The sequence below is a fragment of the Colletotrichum fructicola genome (assembly GCF_000319635.2).
Source record: "Colletotrichum fructicola Nara gc5 chromosome Unknown KSG_Nara_v1_contig07, whole genome shotgun sequence".
In the NCBI taxonomy this organism is placed as follows: Eukaryota; Fungi; Ascomycota; class Sordariomycetes; order Glomerellales; family Glomerellaceae; genus Colletotrichum; species Colletotrichum fructicola.
In genome coordinates this window covers 1,819,595-1,842,323 of record NW_027094057.1, presented here as the reverse complement: position 1 = coordinate 1,842,323, position 22,729 = coordinate 1,819,595, and the positions used below count along the sequence as shown (strand labels likewise).

The following is a 22,729-nucleotide window of genomic DNA, read 5'->3' as shown; positions in this document are numbered from 1 at the left end:
CAGGCAACGAGACAACGAGTTGACCAGGGTTCACGTCAATCAAGCACGGGCCACATCTTTAAGTGGTTTTCGCGCCCAGCTCGCGTTTTTACGTGCATCGCGGAACTGTTGGACGTGTCTAGCACCGTCAAGCGCCCCAGCCAATTATCCAGCCCATCCACTTTGAGAGATCGCGGAACGGACGTCGTGCCGCGAAAAGTGCTCCAGGTCCGCTCTCCATACCTAATCTTTCCGTACCCGTCCACGGCTTCGCTCCAGCCTCCTGGTCGTCTCCTCCTCATCGTCAATCTCCATACGCTCGTTGTCGTTGGAATCCCCTCTCTCTGCTTGCCATTCCTTACTGCACGGGTCGATTTTGCACGTTAGTTCTCTCTGCATTTGGTGTGCTTATTCGTCCGTTACTCCTTTTCTCTCTGCTGGCAGGAGTCCGACGTACACATGCGCCAGCCGAGATAGAGACCAAGACAGAGACAGCTGGTGTCCGGCGCCCCATCACTCCTCCGTCATCATGGGATCTGTCGAAGTTGTATCGAGCCGACTCGAGTCGTTACCTCCTCGTCCGCCAACACCACCGCGCGAGACCAACCAAGCTATCGATGCTGCTGCCACGAAGCATCTTCTCGTCATCCCCCCCTCCTCCGATCCTCGACCTATGCACACGCCGCCGAATGTGTACTCACCTCTCTCCGGTGCCGACTCTACGAATCCGAGCATACGCAGAGCTAGGAAACGCGTGGGCTTCTCGGCCAAGGCACAATACAACGAGGCACCCATCTATCCCGACGCCAAATCTTTGCCGAGGCCGTCGCCGCTCTCCGCGCCGTCCTCGACGCAACCGAAGCCAGTCAAGGGCATCCTTAAGCAGACTTCTTCTCCGAGTCCACTGAACTCCAGCAACCAGTCCGACACGCTGGCGACACCAGCAAACATCGCAGACATGTTGGAGTCGACAGTCAAGCAGCTTGCGGGTGCTGACAGGGACTCGAAGCGGGATGCGTATACCACACTCGTCATGACGCTCAAGACGTCAAACAACCTCCCGGATCGGATTGCGCTGCAGGGCAAGATGGGCCTCTTCGTCCAATTCATTCAACGGGATATTACATCAAAGAATCCTACAACCAACGGAATCGACGTTCCTCTCACCAACAACGCACTTTCCCTATTGGCGACGTTCCTTCATTTCCCCGCTATTGCCTCAACGATACCCAACGATTTCGGTGTTTTCTTTATGGACCACAGCATCCGATCCTTCGAGGACTCGTCGACACCAAAGGATGTTGCTCGACACCTGATGCACTGTGTCGCTACCCAGGACTTTTCGTCGAAAGTCATGACCTCCGATCGCGTCCGCCGCCTGGTCGCCGCCCTCCGCAAGATCGAACAGCACTTGCAGGGAAAGAGTATTGTCATGTCCCGAATCATGATATATAGGAGGTTGATGCAGCAAACCAAGCAGCTGATGGCAGCCCACTCCGATTGGCTCAACGATCTTTTGTCAGACATGTTAAGCACTATCAAAGACTTGCGAAATGCGGCGATATCCCTCGGTTTCGAGGCCGTTTACACGTTCGGCAAGGAGAAGTTGCTGTCGCGGAAGGTCATGGAGCTCTTTGATGCGTCCATTGAAGAGATGAAGTACGCAGAGCACTACCACCGACGACTGTTCGCCATGGCCAAGGAAAAGGAAGACAGAACCATGACTGCATCCGTCCCTAAGATCTGGAGTGTCATCATGCTCTTCATGCGCTGTCCGCTCGACCGTTGGCAGTACTTCAACCAGTGGCTGCAGCTCATCCAGATGTGCTTCAACAACAACGACCACCCACAGACCAAGCAGGAGGCGAACCATGCCTGGAACCGATTCGTTTGGTCTATGCATACTGAGGGCCAGTCTTTTGTGAAGCTTCTTCCAACATTATACCAACCTCTTGGCAGTCAGATCAAGTCAAAATACACCAGCAAACACATCCGCGAGGTTGTTTTTGGCAGCATCTGCAACCTTCTTTACTACACCTTCAGGCCTGGCACAAGCACAGCACTCCTCGATAACTACTGGGACGCCGCCGTGAAGCCGATTACAGAACTCCCCAAGGTATCCGCACGGAATCCCGACATCGTCGATGAGCACCTGCGGCAAATGACCCTGGTGTTGATGGGCCTCTTCGATTCATCCACGCACCGAATCTGGAGGGAAGATCGTATTAAGGAAACGACTCTCGCCCGACCTGAGGAGCTTCCATCTATCGACCCCAAGTGGCTTCGACGCAACGCAGCCAGTGTTTTTCAGGTCATGGACCCCATCATGGACAGGCATTTTCTCGAGCTCGGGGACAAGAAGAGCCAAGTAAATCGGTTATGGCGCACCCTAGTGGGAGCTGTCGCATCCGCCTGCTCGAAAGAGATCAAGGTCTCCGTTGACACCACCGCTTTCCTCTCCCAGATGTGCGGCCTTCTGCTGAAACACTGGGAGACTGGTTTGGGCGAGATGAAAGAGCCTGACTCAGAAACGGCGGTGCGATTCTTGGATAGTGCGCGGGAGCTCATTACAATAGCAGTCGAAGCTTTGGGTCTGCTGCCCTTCACTGAGAAGATGATCTCGCTAGGACGCACGCAAACCTTTACGCCTGTCTCGACGCCTTCTCACAAGCCCGGCAAGACCTCTGGAGACACCAGAACGCCCCTCCACCATCTGTTCGGCTTGGTCACGCGGCTTCCTCCTGGTATTCCCGATAACGAGGACTTTGTCAACTTTTTCCGCGCCGTCTTCACGCCGTTCTTTGCGAACAAATCACCAAAGGCCCGTTCTGACCTTGCCCAGGAAATGCTTTCCATTCCTCCCAGTTGGTCACCCACAGATGCACAAGTACCCTATGCGCCGTGGGTGTTTGCCTCCGATTGCCTTGTTGCCACTCTCAACATGTCTCAGAATAGTGCCCAGACTAACAGCTCAACTGGCGAGCCGATTCTTGGTCCCGAGTACCGTGCAGTAGTTCGGCTCCTTGAGCGCGGATGGAAGGAGGCACCGAATTTGCCTTGGCAACACTGGTCCACTCTCTACTCCCTGTTGTCTAACAGATCCAGCGAGGAAGCTGGCGAAGCTGGTCGGGCCCTAGGAACAATCGAACCACTTGCAAAGGTCATTCGGGAAAGCCTTCCCACAGAACGTGCCGCGACGATTTCCTCAAAGACGATTGTAGCCACAACGGAGTTGCTGTCTGTTGCCAATCATCCGCTTGACAGACAAGCTCTTGAAGCAGCTCGGCGAAGATTATGGGGTACGGCTGTTACCGGCCCCAGATCTTTATCCTTCGACCCTTACGACTACTTGTACAAGTTGACCGGTGAATTGTTGGAGCGTCTGTACGAGAATGGCGAGAATGGAAGTCTCGATGAAAAAGTTGCCAGTTTCCTGAGAGAAACAGCCGGCTTTTTGTCCCGCTGCAACCCAGAGCTTGTTCCAAAGGCCGTGGCCAACTTGGAGAGTGGTCTTACCATGTGGATTCGGGATTCGCAGGGCATTATCAAGACTCGGCAGAGCCCTGCATCATCGGAAGCAGTAAGTACCCATTCTGATGGAATAAAGAATACTCCCCTAACCACGCGTAGGTCAAGTTGCTCTGGGATACCATCGCAAAGATCATCTTGTCAGGCGACAAGCCGGAAGAAATCCACTTGGATATGTACGAGGAATTGTTTTGCGCCGCCTTCGAAAGCAAGCATCGACACATTGTCAACTCGATCTCGGAGACATGGAATCGTCTGTACGAAAACGCAGAGAACATTCAGTACCCCGAGCACCTCAAGGCTGTACTGCTTTCTGTACAGCCCATGGTCGACATTGTTTTGCCAGGTCTTGAAGTCGCTAGCATCGCGTCTACTGGGCAGAACCGGTCGTTCGTTGAGTCTCAGGACGACATCGAAATGCTGAGTGTCGAATCGACGCGTTCGTCACGCAAGAAGCTCCGGTCTGTGTCCAACCAGTCTTCTCCACTCAGCTCGATACAGCGTTCATCTGCGAAGCTCAAGGCCCAAAAGGTCTCTAAAAGAACGCGTGGCAAGGCCCGTACTCCTACAGCTCGCTTGAGGCACGACGATTCACAAATACAATTTGCGCCAATCGAGATGTCGCCTTTGAATCCCAACACAGATGTGGAATCGCAAGTTCTCACGGAGCGACAGAAGGAAATCCGGGAAAGACAGAAGGACACTTCAGCAATGTTCCCTGAGATGCGCTCCAGCCCTGCTCCTCAATCTAAGGAGAATGAACCTCCTAAGCTTGACGCCGCTCCAGCGAAGGGCCCCGAGACTCCCAAGGATGTCACGCCAAAGCGAAGCCAGCGCTACGAAGAGTTCGTCAGCTCAACCCCAACCCCTAGACGAGGCCAAGCCATTGCTATTGCCGAACAAGACCACGATCAGGACATGACAGACCCGCCATCTTCGCCACCTGAACCCCGTCCTTTCCCTCTACTCTCCCAGATCAAGTCGCGATCTAGCAGTCGCAGTGAACTGGAGGACTGGCAATTCAGCTCTTCTCCTGTTTCTGGCTCGCCTCCTGTGGAGGCTGCAGCCTCGACGGAGGAGCCTACCAAGCTTGAGCTGTCGAAGAACGTCGCGCCTCAGCAGGAATCGAGATCAATCAGTCCTGACTTGGGCTCCGCCGTTGACGACTCATTCCAGATGATACCCTCCAGCGTTGCTGAACCCGAACTCCCTCCGTCTGCCTTTGAGACGGCGCCGGAGGCCCAAGAATCCGAGGACATCACTACCGAGTCTGCGCTGGCAAACGAGGCCGAAGACACTCCGTCTACTCCTAAGAACACCCGGACGGTCGACATGGACGAGCCAAGGTCGGGCGGCGAGGTGTTTGTTGATGCTCCTTCCAGCCCTGCGCCCAACGTTCTGACTCGCTCTGCCTTGCGCAACGCTGCTAACAACCGGTCTTTTGAAATGAGTGACGGCGACGAAAATAGCATGTTGAGACTTGTGGTGGAACTCGACCGTAGGCGGTGCGACCTCCCGATCAACGACTACCCTGCAGTGTCACCTCCCCGAGCTGACAGGACACCCAGGAGCACGAAGAACCAGAAGACACCTGTGCTGGACTGCATCACTGTTGGCGGCGAGGACGACTCAGACGAGGAAGAGGCCGAAGACGATGAGCCGGCGGAGCTTGCTCTGTCCCAGGTGGAGACCCGATCCAGGAAAAGCAAATCCCTTTCGCAAGAAGCACTCGCCACTCCGGCCGATTCAACCACGGCTTCATCCCCCGACAAGTCTGGAAAGAAGAAGCGCAAGAGGGGCTCATCGAAGTACGACACCCGCCGCAAGAAGCGCCGCTCCGTCGATAACGCCAATGAAGTCGTCTCGTCGTCTCAGCCCGAACCGGAAGTTTCGCAGACTGAGACTTCGCAAATGATGTCTCCCCTTCTTGGATCATCCTCTCAGGACGTCCAGCCCGGTCCACACGACACACCCTCGCGTCGGTCCACTGGATCTCGCAGCGATGACTACGAAGCCGAACTCCAATCCCAGGTTGTCGCCGAGCAACAGGAGGCAAGCTTCCGCGAAAGCCAATCTCAGGAGTCGCCGACGGAGCTGCACCCCACCCCGAGCGCCGCCTTCGAAGACTCCATGGAGGTCGACATTCCTGAACAACTTCCCGCGTCTACCCCGGCTCACGTCGGACTTCCTTCAGAATCTCTTTCCCCACAACCTACATCCCCGGGCATGGAAGAGACCCCCGCGGAGCCCGCCGAGAAGCCCGTCAAGGACGTCAACATGCTCGGCTCACTCAGCAGCGTCCTCGCCAACCTCCGCTCCGCGTCCCTGTCGCGCGACGAGGTTTACAAGATGGAGGATATGCTCATGGACATCAAGCGCGAGCTCTTCGCCGCCGAGGCTCGCGGACGAGCTTGAAGTCCACAAACACCATTGCCCCCATCAAATACCACTGTCTATTGTTATCATTGTCCTTTTCTATTTTCCCATCAACGTCCCCGCGGGGATATGTCAATATTCCTGACACACACAAACCACAACCACACCAACATTATTCATCACGAACTGTTCTTGCATTACCGGCGCAGATCTTTTGGGTTCATCGGCCTTGGAGACGGAGGAGAGACTCAGGGTAGCTGCAACGTATTCTTTTCTTGATTGTACGAAAAAGAAGAATTTTGGTTCTCTTTTTGGAGGAGACCCAAAAACCAGCCATGGCACGAGGGAGGGAGGGGTGGAGGAAGGGCAAGCAAGGTTCCATTCGTCGTCATTATTATGTATTCCAGGAAAATTGTCGCGAAGCATGCATCTGAGGTGTTGATGAACCCCACCCATCACCCAGAATAATGAAAATCAAATATAATTCAATCATGACCCGGACCGGTTTGTCTCATTTGTGAATTGATTTCTCTGTGTGAAAGAAAAGCTTCTTTGATGGCGTGGGCCGTTTCAATCGTGATTGTATTTCAAAGGGTAGTAGTTAAATCTCCGGGCCCTGCTTTGCCCGCACACCGCCCTCACCTGCTTGGGTTCATGATACCGTTTGTTTGCTTCCTGTCCTCCTCGCGCAACACACAACTCGCAAACACACAAACGTAGATTGGCCGTCTAAATAGCCCCCCTCTAACTTTGGCATTTCCTAGATTTGGTTTGTCCCCGAGACATTTCGAAAGAGATACGTTTGTGAGCCTATTGTCCCTCTGGCCGTCTGTCCCAGCGAACACCGACTGCCAGCCACGACCCCCCTCGTCAGATTACAGACCTGAACAACTGCGCCTGCCTTCACAGAGCAGTGATGACCTGGGCGCCCTCGAAGGCATCGTTGGGCTCCAGCTTCTGCCAGCCCTTGACGGCGCCGGGCTCGACGCACAGCATATTCTTGTAGCCGTCCTTGGGGGCGAAGTCGGCGATGCCCTCGGCCTTTTCGATCCAGGGGTTCCAGACGACGACGTTGTCGAGGTTGTCGCGGACGACGGAGTAGACGGGCTCGCCGGCCTCGACGACGGTGACGGGGGCCTTGGGGCCGGCGGGGGGCGTGTAGATGCGGTCTGTCTCGGAGGTGATTGTGATGTCGCCGGACTGGGTCTTTGCGGCGCCGGCGTCGACCTTGTCGGTGTACGGGGCGTTGTCGAGGCCTTGGACTGAAATTTTTGTGATGTCCTGGTGGTCAAGGAGTTAGTATGCGGTGAATATAGCCGGGGCAAAAACGGAACGTACGTTTACTCGGAGGTAGGTGTGCAGCAGAACCTGGCAGTCAAACGCCTCCTCGCCCTCGTTCGTGATGACGATTGACGTCGAGAGAGACTCGCGGTCGAGGGTGACGCTGTAGATGGCGCCGAACTTGTACCCCCACTTGGCCTTGGTCTCGTCGTCGAGGTTGGCCGAGGACAGGCCGAAGTCGAGCTTCACGGAGGAGTTGTCACTTCCCTCGCTGGTGGACTTGCCGAGGAACTCCCAGCGGGAGGAGCGGGCGAAGCCGTGCTGGGAGAGCTTGGCGGTGGGCGGGTGGGCGTCGGAGGGGGGGCCGAAGACGGGGAAGACGAGGGGGATGCCGCCGCGGACAGGCTTCGTGCCGTCGAAGACGGTGTTCTCGGAGAGCCAGAGGCGGTCGCGGCCGGAGGCGGACTTCCAGGAGAGGACGGTGGCGCCGTGGAGGAGGACGGAGACGGATTCACCGGTGGGGAGGGTGGCGGTTACGCGGGTGTTTGAGTGGGTGATGTTGACGGTCGCTTGGGGCGGCAGGCCGGGCGTGGTTGCCAGGGCGGCGGGCTTGTTGGGCCGGTCGACCATTTTTGCTGGATGTTGGGCTGTTGTTTATGGAGGTATGTGTTTTCGAGCTTTGTGAGGTTTGGAGGTGGTATGCCGGGTGGGCTGTATTGGGACTATGTGTCGCGCGCGGGGTATGGCGGAGCTCTCAGTTGGAGGAGGTGGGATGGGGGGGAGGAGTGAAGGCGCTTTTGGCTGCGCCGGGCGGTCTATGGAGATTTGGATGGAGTAACCGTGTGTCTGGCACGAAGATCGGGGTGGGTGAGAGGTTGTAGACGGACGAAAGATTGCAACTTTGGCAGGTCGAAGAGGTGTAGGATGTAGCAGTCGGACGGAGATGGTGGGCGGTGGGTATGTAAGCAATCTTTCTCGCAGCAGCAGTAGCAGCAGCGGCAGCAGCACAGCAGAAGCTTCGACGGGGAGTGAGGTCAGGTTCAATCGGCGGTCTTTGTTCCTTGCTGGGAAAGAAATGGCGGGGTAAAGTGACATTGGGCCGTACAATGTTTGGAGGGGGAGGGGCTAAGCTTAGGCCGCGGGCTTAGCGTTGGAGGTCGCGGAAGCCAGGGCAGCTTCAGCTCTTCTCAGGCACCTTGGGCAGCGGCCGGCAGGCACACCCCTCGCGGAGATACAACTGGGCCACGTAGCACTCCACCGTCGCAATGCGGAAAGGTACTTTGCATCCGAGTCTCCCGGGCTACCTGGCTAGGAGGCTGCCTAGGAACAATAACGTCAGACACGGAGGCGAGCAATCAGGAGCTCGGGGGGTTTAGTTTTAAGGTAGACCCAAGCTGCGACCGCGCCGCCGCATCAAGCACTGAGGTGCTGCCCGGTATGATAGGCACTTGATGGTGCCACAACAGCTGCAGCTGTGGTTATTGCCCGGCTCGTGATCGAGGACAGTTACAAGGAAGTTTTCGCCTACACAGTCTCTTTTTTACCCCCTTTGACTGACTTTCTGTCGCTCTGCTAAGCGTCTTGCATCCAAGCTTCTTCACGAGGCCGCCCACCGCCGAATTCCCACTCTGCTTCCGCCTGTCACTCTGAAACAAGCTTCATCCTCAACCACCTCCCGAACGACTCACCCCTGTTTGATCAGTCTTGGGGACAGCCCAGCAACACCCACCCCTCGGTAAGGTCAGGTAGGTTACGGGATAAGGCAGCCCACCTATCCAGGGGCTCTGTTTTGTGGCGAGCTTGTTTCCTTTCCTGGGTTCGGTTCGCAAAGAACTGCTTCCGAGCGGAACAGCTGTCTTTACTTGCTGCGTATAGATGCGTGGTTCTTCGGAGAACAGACTCTTCGAAAAGAACGCATGCAGGGGAGTTCTCGTTGACCCTGCATAAGCTTGAGGCTGCTCGGGACGTTGTTGCAAGCCACGAGGCCGCCGGTGGACAAAGCCGCAACGGTGCCGGACCCGTCGGGGAAGGTGTCCCCACTTTCCCGGACGACATACCGCTTTCGTTCTCGCCGTCATGGACGACTTCAATAACCACGCGTGTTCCTGGGCTGATTGACAAGGAGACATACTTTTACTGGGTTTCTCCCTGTTCCTCTTTGGAGAATCACAACTGCGTTGCGAAGCGAGACCGATCGACGCTTCTATGGCATTCTCAGTGTCGTATTCACACTGATCGACCCGTTGTGGGAAGTCAAGCATGCCGCGTTGTTCACTGGCGTCGAACGCTCGCCGTCTGATGATGCGTTGCAAGATCAATACCGTATTTTACTCCTAGCTCATCGATGAGATAGTCTTGCAACCGCAGTGATCCTTGAAGATCTGTTTTCTAGAGGTTGTGATTGCCTGGCGAGGATATGAGGTGATGATCGGTGAGATGCCGGCCCGAGTTAACGATCGGAACTTCGGCTGTATTCGATCAACAGGAACATGAACTCAAACAGTCACGATAGATTGAGTTTCTAGGTTTCAGCATGTTCTTGTCGGTTTCAATCAACAGCGTCCATACCTCTTCAGACGTGCCTCAAAATCAACATGCCAACCCGGCAACAGCACGATTCATGCCCAAATAACCAGATGAACACATAACACACTTTTTTTCTTTTTAAAAATAAATATACTATTACAGAAGATACCCCCGTTTTTACGCCTTGTCCATCCGGAAACCAATGCTATCCCGATCGTCCCTCACAACACGGCCCCACTCCAGCAGCAGCCGGAAGAGGTAAATCTCCATATCCTCCCTCCGAATCGCCTGCTCCGCCCACCGCTTCCCCTGCGTGGCGATCCACTCGCCGTCCTCCCACCGCGACTCCGTCTCGATGGTCCGCCCGTTGACCTTGCCCTTGCCGTTGAGCCCGACAAAGTACGCGAGCGTGCTGTGCAGCGCGTGGTACCGCAGGTCGATCGGCACGAAGTGCAGCCACGGGATCAGCCGCTCCGAGTACCACTCCCCAAACACCGACGTCAGGAAAGGCACGCTGCCGGCGGAGCGGATGGTGCGCAGAAAGTCCCGCGGCGGCGCCGAGTCCTCGTCGAGTAGGAACACGTAGCGATGCTCCAAGGGGTCCACGTCCGCCGGTACCTGCCCCAGCTCGGCGTGGGCGACGTCGCACGCCGGGCCCTGGCAGTCGTACTCGGCGATGCCGACGTTGAAGGGCAGAATGCCGTTGGCCTCGGCGGCGCGGACGGCCTCGTAAGCGAAGTAGTTCTTCTGCGCGGGCGCGACGAGCAGCATCGTCACCTCGTCCACGACCGTGGCGTTGTTGACAAGGTGCACCAGCCGGTTCTTGTGGCTGCCGCGGAGTGCCTCGTCGCTGATGGGCCGGTCGCCGATCGCGCCGCGCCAGTAGAGCGCGTCTTTGCGCTGGCGGAACGGCTTGTTGAGGTCGGCGGCCTCGTCCTCCGGCGGCACGAGGGGGATGAGGATGTCGTTGAAGCCGTCCGCCTTGGACCTGCCGAAGACGGGTATGAGTTCCTGAATCGGGTCGATCTTCGGGGCGGAGAGGTGAAAGCTGTGCAGGCGCGTGATATCTTGCTGGTCGCAGAGGGCCTTGGACTCGGCCCAGCTGAAGATGAACTGGTCTTCGGAGTGAAACTTGACGCAGTCGGAGCAGAAGTCGCGGATGTTCCAGTGGAGGCCTGAGCGGCCGGGGCTGTCGGCGGGACAAACCGAGGCCTCCAGTTCGCGGAAGGCTTTGGTGGAGGCGTATGCCATTGCATTTGACTGCGGTGCGGCGGGCGGCAGACCCAATTGGGGTTCTGCGGGTTGGTTTTGGGCGGGTGGTTGGATCTCCTGCTTCGGCTCCTCCTGCTTGGGAGGATTTTCTTGTTTCTGGCCCTCGGGCGCAGCATCTGGCTTCGGAGGCTCGGGAGGTGGCCCTCCAGCAGACTCCTCGGATCGTGAGGATAGCAACTTGAACTTCTTCGATGAGTTCCTACCAGCCTTGGTGTACCTGATCAAATCTGTCCATGGAGTCAGGACTCTCGGTTGATCAGCCAGGTTAATCGGTATTTTCATATCCGACAGATGCTCAACAAATCCGTGAATCATGTCAATCATCGCGTCGAGCATCTTCTTGTTCTCGTCGTCCCACATGTAGTTATGGATTGCTTTCTTGTCTTGGATCGTGACCACGGCCATCCGAGGCTCCTTCGGGATCCTCTCGTCGTACGCCTTGCGGATCGTCTCAGGCTTCATGCCCCAGAACGGAAGGATGTCGCTCTCCATCTGCTCGAAGTGATCGATGATGACGGATTTGCGTTCCTTGGCGAACTCGTACCACTTGTCAAAGTTGGGCGGCGGGAGACGCCCGTAGTGTCTCTCCTGGTAGACTTCGGCGGCGATGCGGAGGCTGTCACTGGTCGAGGCTTGGCGCAGCCATCTGTCGCCGTTGACTCTGGCGTTGTAGATTTCCCTCTCGAGGGGATGGCCCTTGACTGTATCCGACTTGAGGGCACCATACAGGGTCATGCCCAAGAGGAAGAACGGCAGCACGACAACGATGACGACCCTCCGAACAAAGAGGACGGACCTAATGTTGGCGGTGTACAAGAGGGACCCGAAGCCCGTGGCGATGAAGTACAGCGGGAGGATGGCGGCGAACTTGGAGTGAATCTGCCATTGACCGATGCGCGTGACGTTTTGGTAGGCTGCTGACATTCCTGATATGAAGGTGATAACGCTGGCCGGGACGGAAGGACTGGTCTCGCAGACGAGGATGGCGAGCGAGCCGATCAACGCGGTGAAGGTGAAGCTGTCGATGAAAATGTCGAAGAAGTACAGCGAGTCGAGACCCCTGATGGACGTGGGGTATCCCTCATCGGTGGAGATGAAAGGAGAGGCGAGAATCTGGAAGACTTTGATGAAGACACCAGTCAGGGCCTGGATCACGCCGAGGGTTCTCAGCCTCAGCTTCGTTGTCTTTGTCCACGAGAGGATCCGGTGGAGGATGATGGCGATGGCGGCATCCAAGAACAATCCCAGCAATTGGAGGGCAAGTGTCAGGACCCGGCTGTCCAGGAGAGTCGAGCAGAAGAACGTCGAAGGAGGCTCTTGGTCGACGGCGAGAAATGTTCCGTAGCCGAGAATCAGAGCGCTCAGAAGCATAGTGACATGAGCACCATTAAGCCATCTCTTGACATCTTCCCAGGCACTGTCCCATGGCTCGAGAGGGCGCTCTGGAGGTGGCAGTGGTCTTCGGCAGTAGTAGATGTCGTAAAACACTAATAGCGTGCACAGAAGAGACTGTTACACGGTCAGTTTTGTCCCTCGACACAAATTTGGTCAACGTACTTGGACTCCCGGCGTGGAGCACTGCAACTGCGCCGTTACCTGATGAAAAACCTCCAACCTCAGGAAGACCATGAAGACCAACAAGGGCACATAGTACCGCCTCGGTCTGGCGGGGACAGAGGCCTCAAACGTGCCCTTCAGCGCCGTCTCATCTGCCCAAATGTCAGTCTCATCCGCACCCTCATTTTAAGATTCCCCTTTTTCAAACTCACCAAACCTGCCATCAGCACCCGGTAGCCATTTCGCCAAGTAACTCGAGCCCCACGTCAAGCCGCCGGATATCAAAAATATCAGAACGGAAGACAACCTCGGCCATTCTGCGAGCACACGTCAGCGTCCTGTGAAACTTTGTGGCGCGAAACACTTCTTACCAACCAGAGAATGTCTTTCAAAATTATACGAAATCCATAGAAACGATACAACAGCACTATCACCCAACGTTAGTCAATTCTTGATGTTCCACAATAATAAGCCAGACCAAGAATAAAGACTTCAACGTCGTTGCTCGGGCCCTTTTTGTAAATTGCTTACCAAAGCGCCGTGAGATGCACATGCGCATCGCGTGCCATCACCGCGAAAAGGAGATGGTGGGAACAGCGTTCAAGCCTCCACAGCAGCTGCCATCAAACGAGAAATGGCGAGTTGAAAACAAACAAACAAGTCAATTGGAAACAAGGTGAGCTTGCCGAAAAGCCCGAACACTCCGCCGGATTTTCATACAAAGACGAACTTTACGGATGGAACACGGAGCGAACACTGTCCAGAGGCCAGGAACGGGCTGACCTGGGCCGATCCAGGGGGTGGCCCGGGTCCCCCAGCGGGCAGGATCTGTAATTACATAAGCCCAGTTCAACGGCACAGCACGCCCGAGGTGGAGGGATGTGAAGAAAACCCCTTTGAACGACGCGTGCCCACCCTGGCTCCGCCACCCCTGGACCGCGTCAAGCTTCCTTCCGTTCCTTTCTGCCTGGAGCATACGAGACAGCAGCTGGCGGATTGGGACGTTACGGTTTGGGATACCCACTTCCAAAGGACCGTCCTCCGTATTCCCCGTCCCTCCCGCGCCCGGCATCGACGGCGATCTTCGTGGGCTGACATCACATCCATCTTCTCCCACCAAAGACCAATTCTCAACTTTTACTGCTGCTCAACACTCGACATCCCCCTCAATGGCGCCAATATGTCCGGCCTCAATGACTCCCCCATAGTAAAACGTCTCGCCGTCCCGGCAGTCTGCCTCCTCATCGCCTTCCTCGCCTACTCCTCCCAGATCCTCTTCTACGTCGCCGACGACTCCCTCCCGCCCGGCCGGCTGTCCAAGACCGAAACCTACATCTTCAACACCTTACTGCTATGTCTGTGGTACACCTACTACAAGGCATGCACCGTCGACCCCGGCCGGTACACCTTTCCCGACGAGGTTATCGAGGTCCCGGAGCCAGATGAATACGGCCTCCTCCGCCGCTGGTGCAGAAAGTGCTCCGCGCCCAAACCACCGCGGGCGCACCACTGCCGCTCATGCCGCCGCTGCGTGCCCAGGATGGACCACCACGTGAGCCCTCTCTGCCAAATACTAGCCTAGCCATTCTAACATCATCCCTCGGCAGTGCCCCTGGACCTCGAACTGCGTCTCGATGCGAACTTTCCCGCACTTCCTCCGCTTCCTCCTCTACACCAACCTCTCCCTCTGGACCCTCGCCCAACACCTCTACCTCCGCTTCGCCGACCTCTGGGCCCACCGCGCCCTGCCCTCCTACCTCGGCCCCTCCCTCCCCGTCCTCGTCCACCTCACCCTGCTCTCCCTCGTCACCTTCTTCACCTCCCTCGCCCTCTTCATCCTCTTCTTCTCCACCCTGCGCGGCTGGGTCCTCAACGAGACCATGATCGAGGGCTGGGAGCTCGACCGCCACACCGCCCTCTGCGAGCGCACCTCCAAGAACGGCAGCGGCGACTTCTGGTCCGTCACCGGGCCCGACGGGAAAAAGCTCCGCCTCGAGAAGGTCGAGTTCCCCTACGACGTCGGCATCTTTGACAACCTCGCCCAGGCGATGGGCACGCGCAACGTGCTCCTGTGGTTCTTCCCCTTCGCGGGCAACCCCGAGATCAGCAAGAGTGGGACGGGGTGCGGATGGGAGTGGCCCGAGAACGGGATCAACAGGACCGAGGGCATGTGGCCGCCGCCGGACCCGGATAAGATGCGCAGGGGACAGGGCGGCTGGCCCGGAGCGGCGAGGGGTGCGGAAGGCGTGCGGGTGCCGCGGTACGCGAGTAAAGAGGAGGAGCTGGAGGCGTTCAAGTCACGGCAGGAGGCGGACAGGAAGAGGTGGGCGGGGGAGAGATCGAGGCTCATGGCAGAGCTTGAGGAGGCGGACTACGAACTCGTCTCGGAGGAGTCTGACGACGGGTATGAGCAAGGGGCTGACGGCGAGCCGGGGTGGACGAATGCCGATGGCGAGAGGCTGCAAGACTTCGGGGTAGACGAGGATGAAGACATGACGGATGACGAAGACGTCCCTCTCGCCGAGATCCTGCGTCGGAGGAAGGTCCTGCAAAAGGACGGAGAAGAATAGACAAATATGATAACATCACAAAGATAAAAACAAGCAAAACAGAATTTTAATAGAGAAATCTTTTCTTGGGATAGTTCCCCAGGTTTCTATACTAATCCTCGCCTCAAACCAACACAATGGGGAGGGGCATCCAAAGGAAGGGCTCGCACATGCCATTGAATCCCCTAGACTCCAAATTCTACCAGACAAAAAAAGGTCGGCACACAAGACGCAGGACTGCAAATCCTCCCTTCCGCCCATAGGGTTGCCCTGATCCTGTATGCAGAAAGAAACTCGAGAGAAAAAAACAAGGAATTTGAAAAAAAGGGCAAAGGTTTGGGTTTTTGTGTGACCATGAACCGCTTTAGCCACTCTAGACGCATTTCCACGGTCTTCTTTTTTCCATCCCTCCATCAAGTGCCAAAAGAGTAGCTAGCAATCGTGTCGTGCAATCATGAAGCATCAATCCAGGGTGGGGTCCAGATCTATAACAAGAACCCGACGACGGTACCGTCCCTGACAGTCCACGCACAGAGAAACAGCGGCAGCTCGATTACCAGTCGTCGTCCTCGTCCTTCTTCGCCATCGCGTTCTTTCTCGCGAGCAAGGCGTCCGCCAAGCTGTTGCCCAGGCTGGGCGTGGGGGTGTTGCTGCGGCTATCGGAGCCGTTGGATCCGTTCAGGCTAAGACCGGAGTCGCGGGCGGGAGTAGGAGCAGGCTTGCGGCCGGCGGCGGGACGCTTGACGGGAGGCTGAGGAGGGGCAGGCTTTCCACGGGCAGCCGCGCCGTTCGGAGGAGGAGGAGGCGGGCGAGGGGCCACGACCGGAGCGGGCGCTTGCTCCTCGACGTAGGCAGCGGGCACCCAGGCTTGGCCTCCGGTGTGCTTGGCGAGCCACCAGCCTAGGGAAGTCAGTTTCATACGCAGTGACGAAAAGGGCGGGTGTGCTTACCGTTGTTCTCCTTCTGGACAATCTCAATAAGATCGCCAGCGCGGATCGTGAGCTCGTTCTCTCGCTGGCCTGCGAAGTCGTAGAGGACCTTGGCCATGATCCTGCCGGGCGCCGGAGGCGCAGCAGGGGGAGGAGGAGGGGGCATTCTGGTCGCGGCAGCCGGCTTGGTGTGTGTGGGAATAGCTGCAGAGGCGGCTTGTTGTTGACGGCCAAAGGGTCCTGTCTTGGCTGAGCTGACAGAACTGTTGGAGCTGTTGGAGACAACTGAGCTGGCAGCAGCAGGAATCTGAGGAGTAATGGAGGGTCCCTTCTTCGCTGAAGAGGCACCTGGGCGGGGCTGGGGTCGGCTGCCAGTAGTGCGAGATGGTCTGCCATTGGGACCACCAGGCTTGATGAGCTTGCCACGCGTGATGGGCTTAGGAGGGACTGGCTTGCCCTTTGGTGTCGGCTTGGAGACAGAGGAAGGGGGCTCGCCAGGCTGAGTGTGTACAGCTCCACTCTTGTAGTAGTCGACAGGTTGCTGAGAGTCTTTGAGGACCTTCACGGTCTGCATCTTGCCGGGCTTCTTTGCGTACTCGATTACTTCACCAATCTTCAAGCTAAAGCCGCCGGGCATGACCTGTTGCATCTGCGTGAACATCTCGGTCTTCAGTACACAGTTCAACAAAGGATCAGCCTCTTGTGGCGATCCCACACCCAGGGAGAACCAATCGTCGCGAGCGGTCGAAGTACCAATGAACTTAATGGCACCCAATGGCATTGAGCGCTCCACGGAGATCTGCGGCTGGTGGTTGACCAGCATCTGCGCGACAATGTAGAACTTGCTGTTTGTGATCACCAGGATTCGGGGACTAGGCTTGCTGGATCTGCCGAACTTGGCCTCAAGGATCTCTCCGCGGCAAGAGAAGACGGCTCTCTCGTTGCTGCCAATGCCAATCGCGTTTCTGATCTGAGAACCAGGACCAGCTGCTGCGTTGATGCCAAGGTAATCTCCCAAGAATCTGCGAGAGCCAAGCAAACTGTATCTGCGTCTCTCTTTGCGGTTTTGGAGAACTCTGTGGCCCTGGTCACGCAGCTGCAAGAACTCGGCGCCGGTTCTCTTCTTACGCCAGAACCGTTGAATACGAGTGGCAGACTCTGCACGGTAGGCCAGGTAGGCACGCCACATACGCTGGATACGGGTGGCCATGTTGTGCCAGTATCGGTCTCTCATGTGCTCGAGAGCAAACAGTGTCTCTGGCGACTTGATGAAGGCCTTGGTGGTACCCATCTGCCACTCTTCCTTGGGAATACTTGTGTCCTTGAGAATCTGCTGAACCGCCTGCTGGTATGATCCTTGCCATGTGTACTCGCCAGCGTATGAGGTGGCAGGCGACAGCAGGAAGAAGCGGTCGACAAACTTCTCGAACGTCTGTCTGTATGCGAAACCGGCGCGGCGAATGCGAACGTTCTCCTGGAGACCAAGGTACTTGATCTGATGCAGGACGTTGGGCACATTGTACTCGGAGTACGACTTGTTCTCGTTGGGCTTGATGGTTCGGATGTATGAAGGCTGGCACTTCATCAAGGTCTCGACGAGAGCGTTCGCCGAGGCTCTGATTCTATCACCGGCGGAGGGCGGCTGCTTTCGGTTGTCTTGGTCGACTTGGTGAGGGAACAAGGTGTGAACGAACTTGTTGCCGCTGGTGCCGAAGAGGTTGAGCAGACCCTTGAGCAGAAGATCCTTGTTCTTGTCCGTGATTCCATCGACCGTGTAGGCGACATCACCGGCGTAGTGCTTGATGATGAAGCTGCCTTGGCGAGGGGTCAAGTGAGGGTTGGACATGCCGTTGATGCTCTGCATAAAAGTGCGGTCAGAAGCAGCGGGGTCGGCGTGGGCGGTCTTGGTCGCATCCTTCATGGCGGACAAGATACCGGGAGGCCGGACCGCCTCGATGAGGTCGCACACGATCTTGTTGTCGAAGTACTTAATAGGTGTCCACTGAATCTGTTCGCGTGCGTACTCGTCTTGCTCAGCCTTGAGGGTCAACTGAATGAAAATCTGCTGCAGCTTCTCGTTCACGTAGTTGATGCAGAGCTGCTCGAAACTGTTCTTCTCGAAAATCTCGAAGCCGTAGATATCAAGGATACCAATGTTGTTGATCGTTGCCTCCTTCGCCTTCAGAGACTTGTTGACGCGCTCGACAATCCAGTCAAAGAGGTTGTTGTAGATTGCCTTAGACAGAGCATCTCGGGTCGCGACGGCCTGGGAAACGTTCGTGGGGGATTCGATGACCTCGCCATTTCGCGGAGTGAGGATACGGATCGTGATGGCCTTGATCAGCTGGTCCGGGGTGACCTCCAACAGGTAGGCCAAGAAGTCTACGACCGACTGGTCGCTAACCGCGGCGTAACCGTCCTGACCTTCGTGGAATTGAATGTTGCCAGCCCACAGGATGGCAGCCAGCATGCGGTGTATCTCGTCCTGCTCAGCCTGAGAGAGACCAATAATCTTCATGGCCTGGAGGGTATCGTTGTATTCGGCCAAGTCGTCGATTCCGTCAACCTCGAGACACTTCGATCTGCTAGTGTAAACGTATGTCTCGGGCGTTTGAATGCCGAATTGTTGGCGGTAGTTCTGGGAGGCGCCCTTGGTGAACTGGTAGAAGATGTGGAAGTTTCGCTCGTTGGTGATTTGGCCGACGACTCTCGACTTCTCAAGGAGGTAGTTTGTGATGTCGGCACCGACGGGCTCGCCCTGCGCATTGAAGTGAATCTGCAGATACTTGCCGAAACGGGACGAGTTGTTATTCCTCAGGGTCTTTGCGTTTCCGAAAGACTCCAGCAAAGGATTGGTTGCCAGCACCATGTCCTTGACCTTCTTGATGTCGCCCGATTCTCCTCCCGACACGTTGGCGATGTACTGCATGATGCGCTTGGCAGCCTCGGTCTTGCCAGCACCCGACTCTCCAGAAATGATGACACACTGGTTGTCCTGGTAGGCCTTCATGTTGTAGTACGCGGATTCGGCGATAGCGAACACGTGCGGGGGCATCTCGAGACGGTTCTTGCCCTTGTAGCTGTCGAGGACCTGGTCGGTGTAGATGCCCAGATCCCGGAAGGGATTAACGGAGACCAAGACATGGCCAATGTAGGTGTAGATTTCGGCGCCCTCGAATCGCTTCTTGAGGTTCTCGTTGATAGCTTCGTTGGACACCTTACTGAGCAACGTAAGATCCGAAACGCCAATCTCCTTCTTCTTGGTGACCTCGTAGGTGGCCTTCTTGGGCTTGCCGCCGCCGCCCACCGCACCGGAGGGGCCGGCCGGGCCTGTCCTCGCGGACTTGTCCTTGGGACGTCGTGAGATACCCTAGAGATGACACGGGCGTTGGTCAGTTTCTGTGGTTTTCTGGCAGTCGGGAGGCGGTGGGGGATTCGGGGTCGCCAGTCGGAGGTGGGAATAGGGTGCGCGCGGGGCATGAAGCAAGCGTCTCACCATGCTGGGCAGTTCTCAATGAGGGAATGCCGGTATCTCTGTGTAGTTGCGCGCAGGCAAACAAGACGGTGAGGATATTTTGCGCTTGGTAGGATGAAAGAGCGAAAAAGTTGCTTTTTTGCTGAGTGAGAGACTTGAAGGAAGGCGCACCAGAAAGTGACGTTGCGGTGCGGTGCGGACGGAGGGATTACGCAGGTGCAGTGTGGCTGGTTCTTGCCCGAGATCCAAATCCAAACGTTGACCAACAGACGGTCTGCTGGCTGGCTCGGCGCAGTGGTCCCGGTCGGTCGGTGGTGCTGGCTGCTGGTGCCTGACGACACTGGTATTACGCCCAGCCTGCCCGTTCCGGTACCTTAGGGGAATTTCTGGCGGGGCTTTTCTGGGGGGGCTCAGTCAGCCAATGACCGAGGTTCTCCCGTGTCATGCACAGCCTCAAGCCGAAGAATCGGTGGCGTCTGGTTCCGCGTAATGCTCACGATGCTTTAGCGCTCTTCCTTAGGCGAATAGTAGCTCCACTCATCTTTATGCCCCCCTGTCCATCCCGCCCTCCTGCTGCGGGAGATTTTCTTGGAAGTTTCTGCCAAAAAAAGACCTGACTCTTGCTCCTGCCTGCCCGCGTGTCTGGAATAAGACTCTGAGGTCATAGCTTTCATCAGGTTTTCCCTCGGCGCCCATTGGTGGACTACATATCGTTTTACGTTTGCGTGTGCCATGCCAAACGATAAAAAGTCCATTCTCGCAGCCCTTCGCAGTCTCATGTGTACCCAAGGTCAATTTAAGGTCTGGCCATGGTTCGTCCCAGAGACAGCGCGTGTAGCGCGGGACTGTTTCACCCCTCAACGTGGAAATGTTCTAAGCGCCAGCCCGGCTCAAGTTGGCCCCTCCGACCCTGATTGCGGCCTGTCCCGCAGCCGGCGGATCGTCACTGTCAAGGCTCTTTAGAGAGCCCTCTTCCCAACGACCCAACGGGTTGCAAACCTCGATATCACTTGATAGATCAAGCCGACGTCAGCGGCATCCGAGGATGCCGACGGTGGGATTTCCAAGACGGCGCACCTTCTTCATTATGTCTGTCTTATATGCTCTATCTACTAGCCCTGTTTGCTACTCATAATATTCGTCGTAACATTGCTGTCATGATCTTCGCTGGCCCAGCTTTCTTTTCTCTGTAACCTTATCAAGGCCAGGACGCACATCGCTTATCTTATCCCGAGAGCCCCAGTCCCAGACCCCTCACGATCCTAACGTCGTCCGCTTGGCGTTCGAGCGCTATCCTCATCTTTTCGTTATACTGTTTTTCTGCCTCTTCAACCCTCGCCTCTTCTTCCGACAGCTGTCTCTCTTCTTCAAAATCGTCTGCTTGGAACCCAGGCTTGCTCGAGAAGCTGACGAGGCCGAGCTTCTCACCGGTCCAGAACAAGATGTCATCATCGTTGACATTGTCCACTCCGGTGCGTGTTTGTGTCGATAAGATCTTTCTGGCAAGATCGTCTGAGCCCGGCATCGACGCGAACAAGGACGGCCGTTCCGAGACTTCGCTATGGCCGATCTTATGCCGCCGTACCTCGGTGAAACCATCTCGTTCAAACCACTTCAAAAGGCCAGAACCGTCAGAAAAGACGATCCGGGTGCCCTGATTCGTCACCGATAGGATCTTGGACTGAGAAGACGTCTGCCGGTTCTTCATGGTAGAGTTCTGCATGAGAGCTGCGGAGGAGTTTCCTTGCGGCGGGCACAAGCCGTACAACTCCAACGATCCTTTGGTATTGTATTCGCCTGCGGCGATGAGAGTACGACCGCCGGCCTTCATCTTGGAGTCCAGGACTTGCTCCAAAGACAGGTCCGCCTTTCGACGAATCTCGCTGTCCATCGTCGAGAAAGGATAAGGCAAAGACGCAAGACTTGAAAGCCTGGCCCCGGAGTGAATCGATCCTACAATCGACGGGAAGGTGCGTCGATCGTAGTGGAGGATATTGGAAAAGCGCCCTGCCACGTAAATATCATCTGAGAAGGAATGCTCGTCGTTCGGGTTCGGCAGATGCAAGATGCTCAGAGGCGTCGGTTGCGACAGGGGCGCATACACCGGTAGCGGATCCGAATCGAGGGGCGACTCATCCGGAGAATTTACCGCCAGCACATCAATCTTCTCGACGATGTCCCTCGGCGTCCTCACCCTGGCCCTGTGATCGAAAAGATGAATCCCTAGTGATGTCCCAACGGTCAGTGGCAAGCCAGGTGCGGCAGGAGATAGGGCTGTGATGGACCACTCGAACGACTGCTCCGACGCGACTTCAAGACGATTCAGGTCGACCTCCCGCAGATGTCCTTGGACGGCAACGAAAGCCCTGCCGGAGAAGTCGTCCACAGCGATGCACTCCGTCACCCCAGTGTCAATCTTCCTAGACCGTCCCATGGTCTGTGGTCCGTCGAGATAGAGCACCCCATCACGGCTTTTCCCGACCATGGCCCCCTTGCGCCCACGAGCCCCCTTCAAGTCCCAAATGCACATGGACCCATCATCCAGTGGCGATACAGCCAGCAGTTCGTTGCTGCTTTGGTTCGGGCTGTAGAGGGCCATCCCCCTGACGTCTAGCGTATCCTCTTCGTTCCCGTCCCGAATCCTCGGCTGCTGCAGCCAGCTCGTCGCAATAGGCGCATATCGCTGGATGTACTCGTTGTACCAGAAGACCGGCTCAGTCGGAAACGAAGGGTCCCAGTTCGCCATATCCCTCTGCCTGCGCTGTTCTCCGGTCTCCTCATCGTAAAAGTGCTGTGGCGGTTCCGTACCGCTCTGCTCTTGGCTCAGATGCACGGCAGCGCTCAGCAGAGGCTCGTCAATGACGTCGTCGTCGACGATGCGGGATAGGCGGCGGCGACGCTGAATGGACTCCAGAAACGGGGACTCGTCGAATGTCCGTGATCGCCAGTGGCTATTATCGAGGGAGATCTTTTGCAGCTTTCGGCAGACGAGCTGTAGGCCGGGGAAGTCGTGAGGCTCGAGAACTGGGAAACCCGATTCCGGGCCTTGTCAGCTGCAAAATCTGGGGTGCAGAGCCAAGACGGCGAAGCAGAGGGGAACTTACAGGACAGGACGCGCAGCAGTATCTCGTCCGGAAGCTCGTCGAGCCTCTTCGGAGAGTGTCGCGACGCCATTGTGGGTAGGGATGTTGGGGAAGCGTCCGGAGACTCATGCGAAGGGTACTTCTTTTAGCCCTGAGTTTCGGGGTGGCAGAGGG

At 56.6% G+C, this 22,729-nt stretch overlaps 6 protein-coding genes across 6 annotated transcripts; 2 read left to right on the top strand and 4 right to left on the bottom strand.

Annotated features, from left to right (window-relative positions):
* Window positions 1–508: 508 nt before the first annotated feature.
* Window positions 509–5,922, top strand: rif1 (Telomere length regulator protein rif1; the record flags this gene model as incomplete). Its single annotated transcript, XM_032027599.1, has 3 exons — window positions 509–3,559; window positions 3,610–5,012; window positions 5,076–5,922. The coding sequence occupies 3 exons, from the start codon at window positions 509–511 to the stop codon at window positions 5,920–5,922; spliced, it is 5,301 nt and encodes a 1,766-aa protein (XP_031876042.1).
* An 864-nt stretch (window positions 5,923–6,786) lies between these two features.
* CGGC5_v012216 (Glucose-6-phosphate 1-epimerase) lies at window positions 6,787–7,794 on the bottom strand (the record flags this gene model as incomplete). Its single annotated transcript, XM_032027598.1, has 2 exons — window positions 6,787–7,164; window positions 7,222–7,794. The coding sequence occupies 2 exons, from the start codon at window positions 7,792–7,794 to the stop codon at window positions 6,787–6,789; spliced, it is 951 nt and encodes a 316-aa protein (XP_031876041.1).
* Window positions 7,795–9,867: 2,073 nt separating this feature from the next.
* CXT1-1 (Beta-1,2-xylosyltransferase 1) lies at window positions 9,868–13,088 on the bottom strand (the record flags this gene model as incomplete). The annotated part of the gene is made up of 5 exons (XM_032027597.2): window positions 9,868–12,471; window positions 12,520–12,671; window positions 12,732–12,836; window positions 12,891–12,946; window positions 13,051–13,088. 5 exons carry the CDS (start codon window positions 13,086–13,088, stop codon window positions 9,868–9,870), a joined length of 2,955 nt encoding a protein of 984 aa, XP_031876040.1.
* Window positions 13,089–13,699: 611 nt separating this feature from the next.
* Window positions 13,700–15,089, top strand: PFA4 (Palmitoyltransferase PFA4; the record flags this gene model as incomplete). The annotated part of the gene is made up of 2 exons (XM_032027596.1): window positions 13,700–14,071; window positions 14,127–15,089. 2 exons carry the CDS (start codon window positions 13,700–13,702, stop codon window positions 15,087–15,089), a joined length of 1,335 nt encoding a protein of 444 aa, XP_031876039.1.
* Window positions 15,090–15,621: 532 nt separating this feature from the next.
* Window positions 15,622–19,496, bottom strand: MYO1 (Myosin-1; the record flags this gene model as incomplete). The annotated part of the gene is made up of 3 exons (XM_032027595.1): window positions 15,622–15,968; window positions 16,019–19,367; window positions 19,494–19,496. 3 exons carry the CDS (start codon window positions 19,494–19,496, stop codon window positions 15,622–15,624), a joined length of 3,699 nt encoding a protein of 1,232 aa, XP_031876047.1.
* Window positions 19,497–20,697: 1,201 nt separating this feature from the next.
* On the bottom strand, window positions 20,698–22,646 carry CGGC5_v012212 (uncharacterized protein; the record flags this gene model as incomplete). Its single annotated transcript, XM_032027594.1, has 2 exons — window positions 20,698–22,496; window positions 22,577–22,646. The coding sequence occupies 2 exons, from the start codon at window positions 22,644–22,646 to the stop codon at window positions 20,698–20,700; spliced, it is 1,869 nt and encodes a 622-aa protein (XP_031876036.1).
* Window positions 22,647–22,729: the final 83 nt, after the last annotated feature.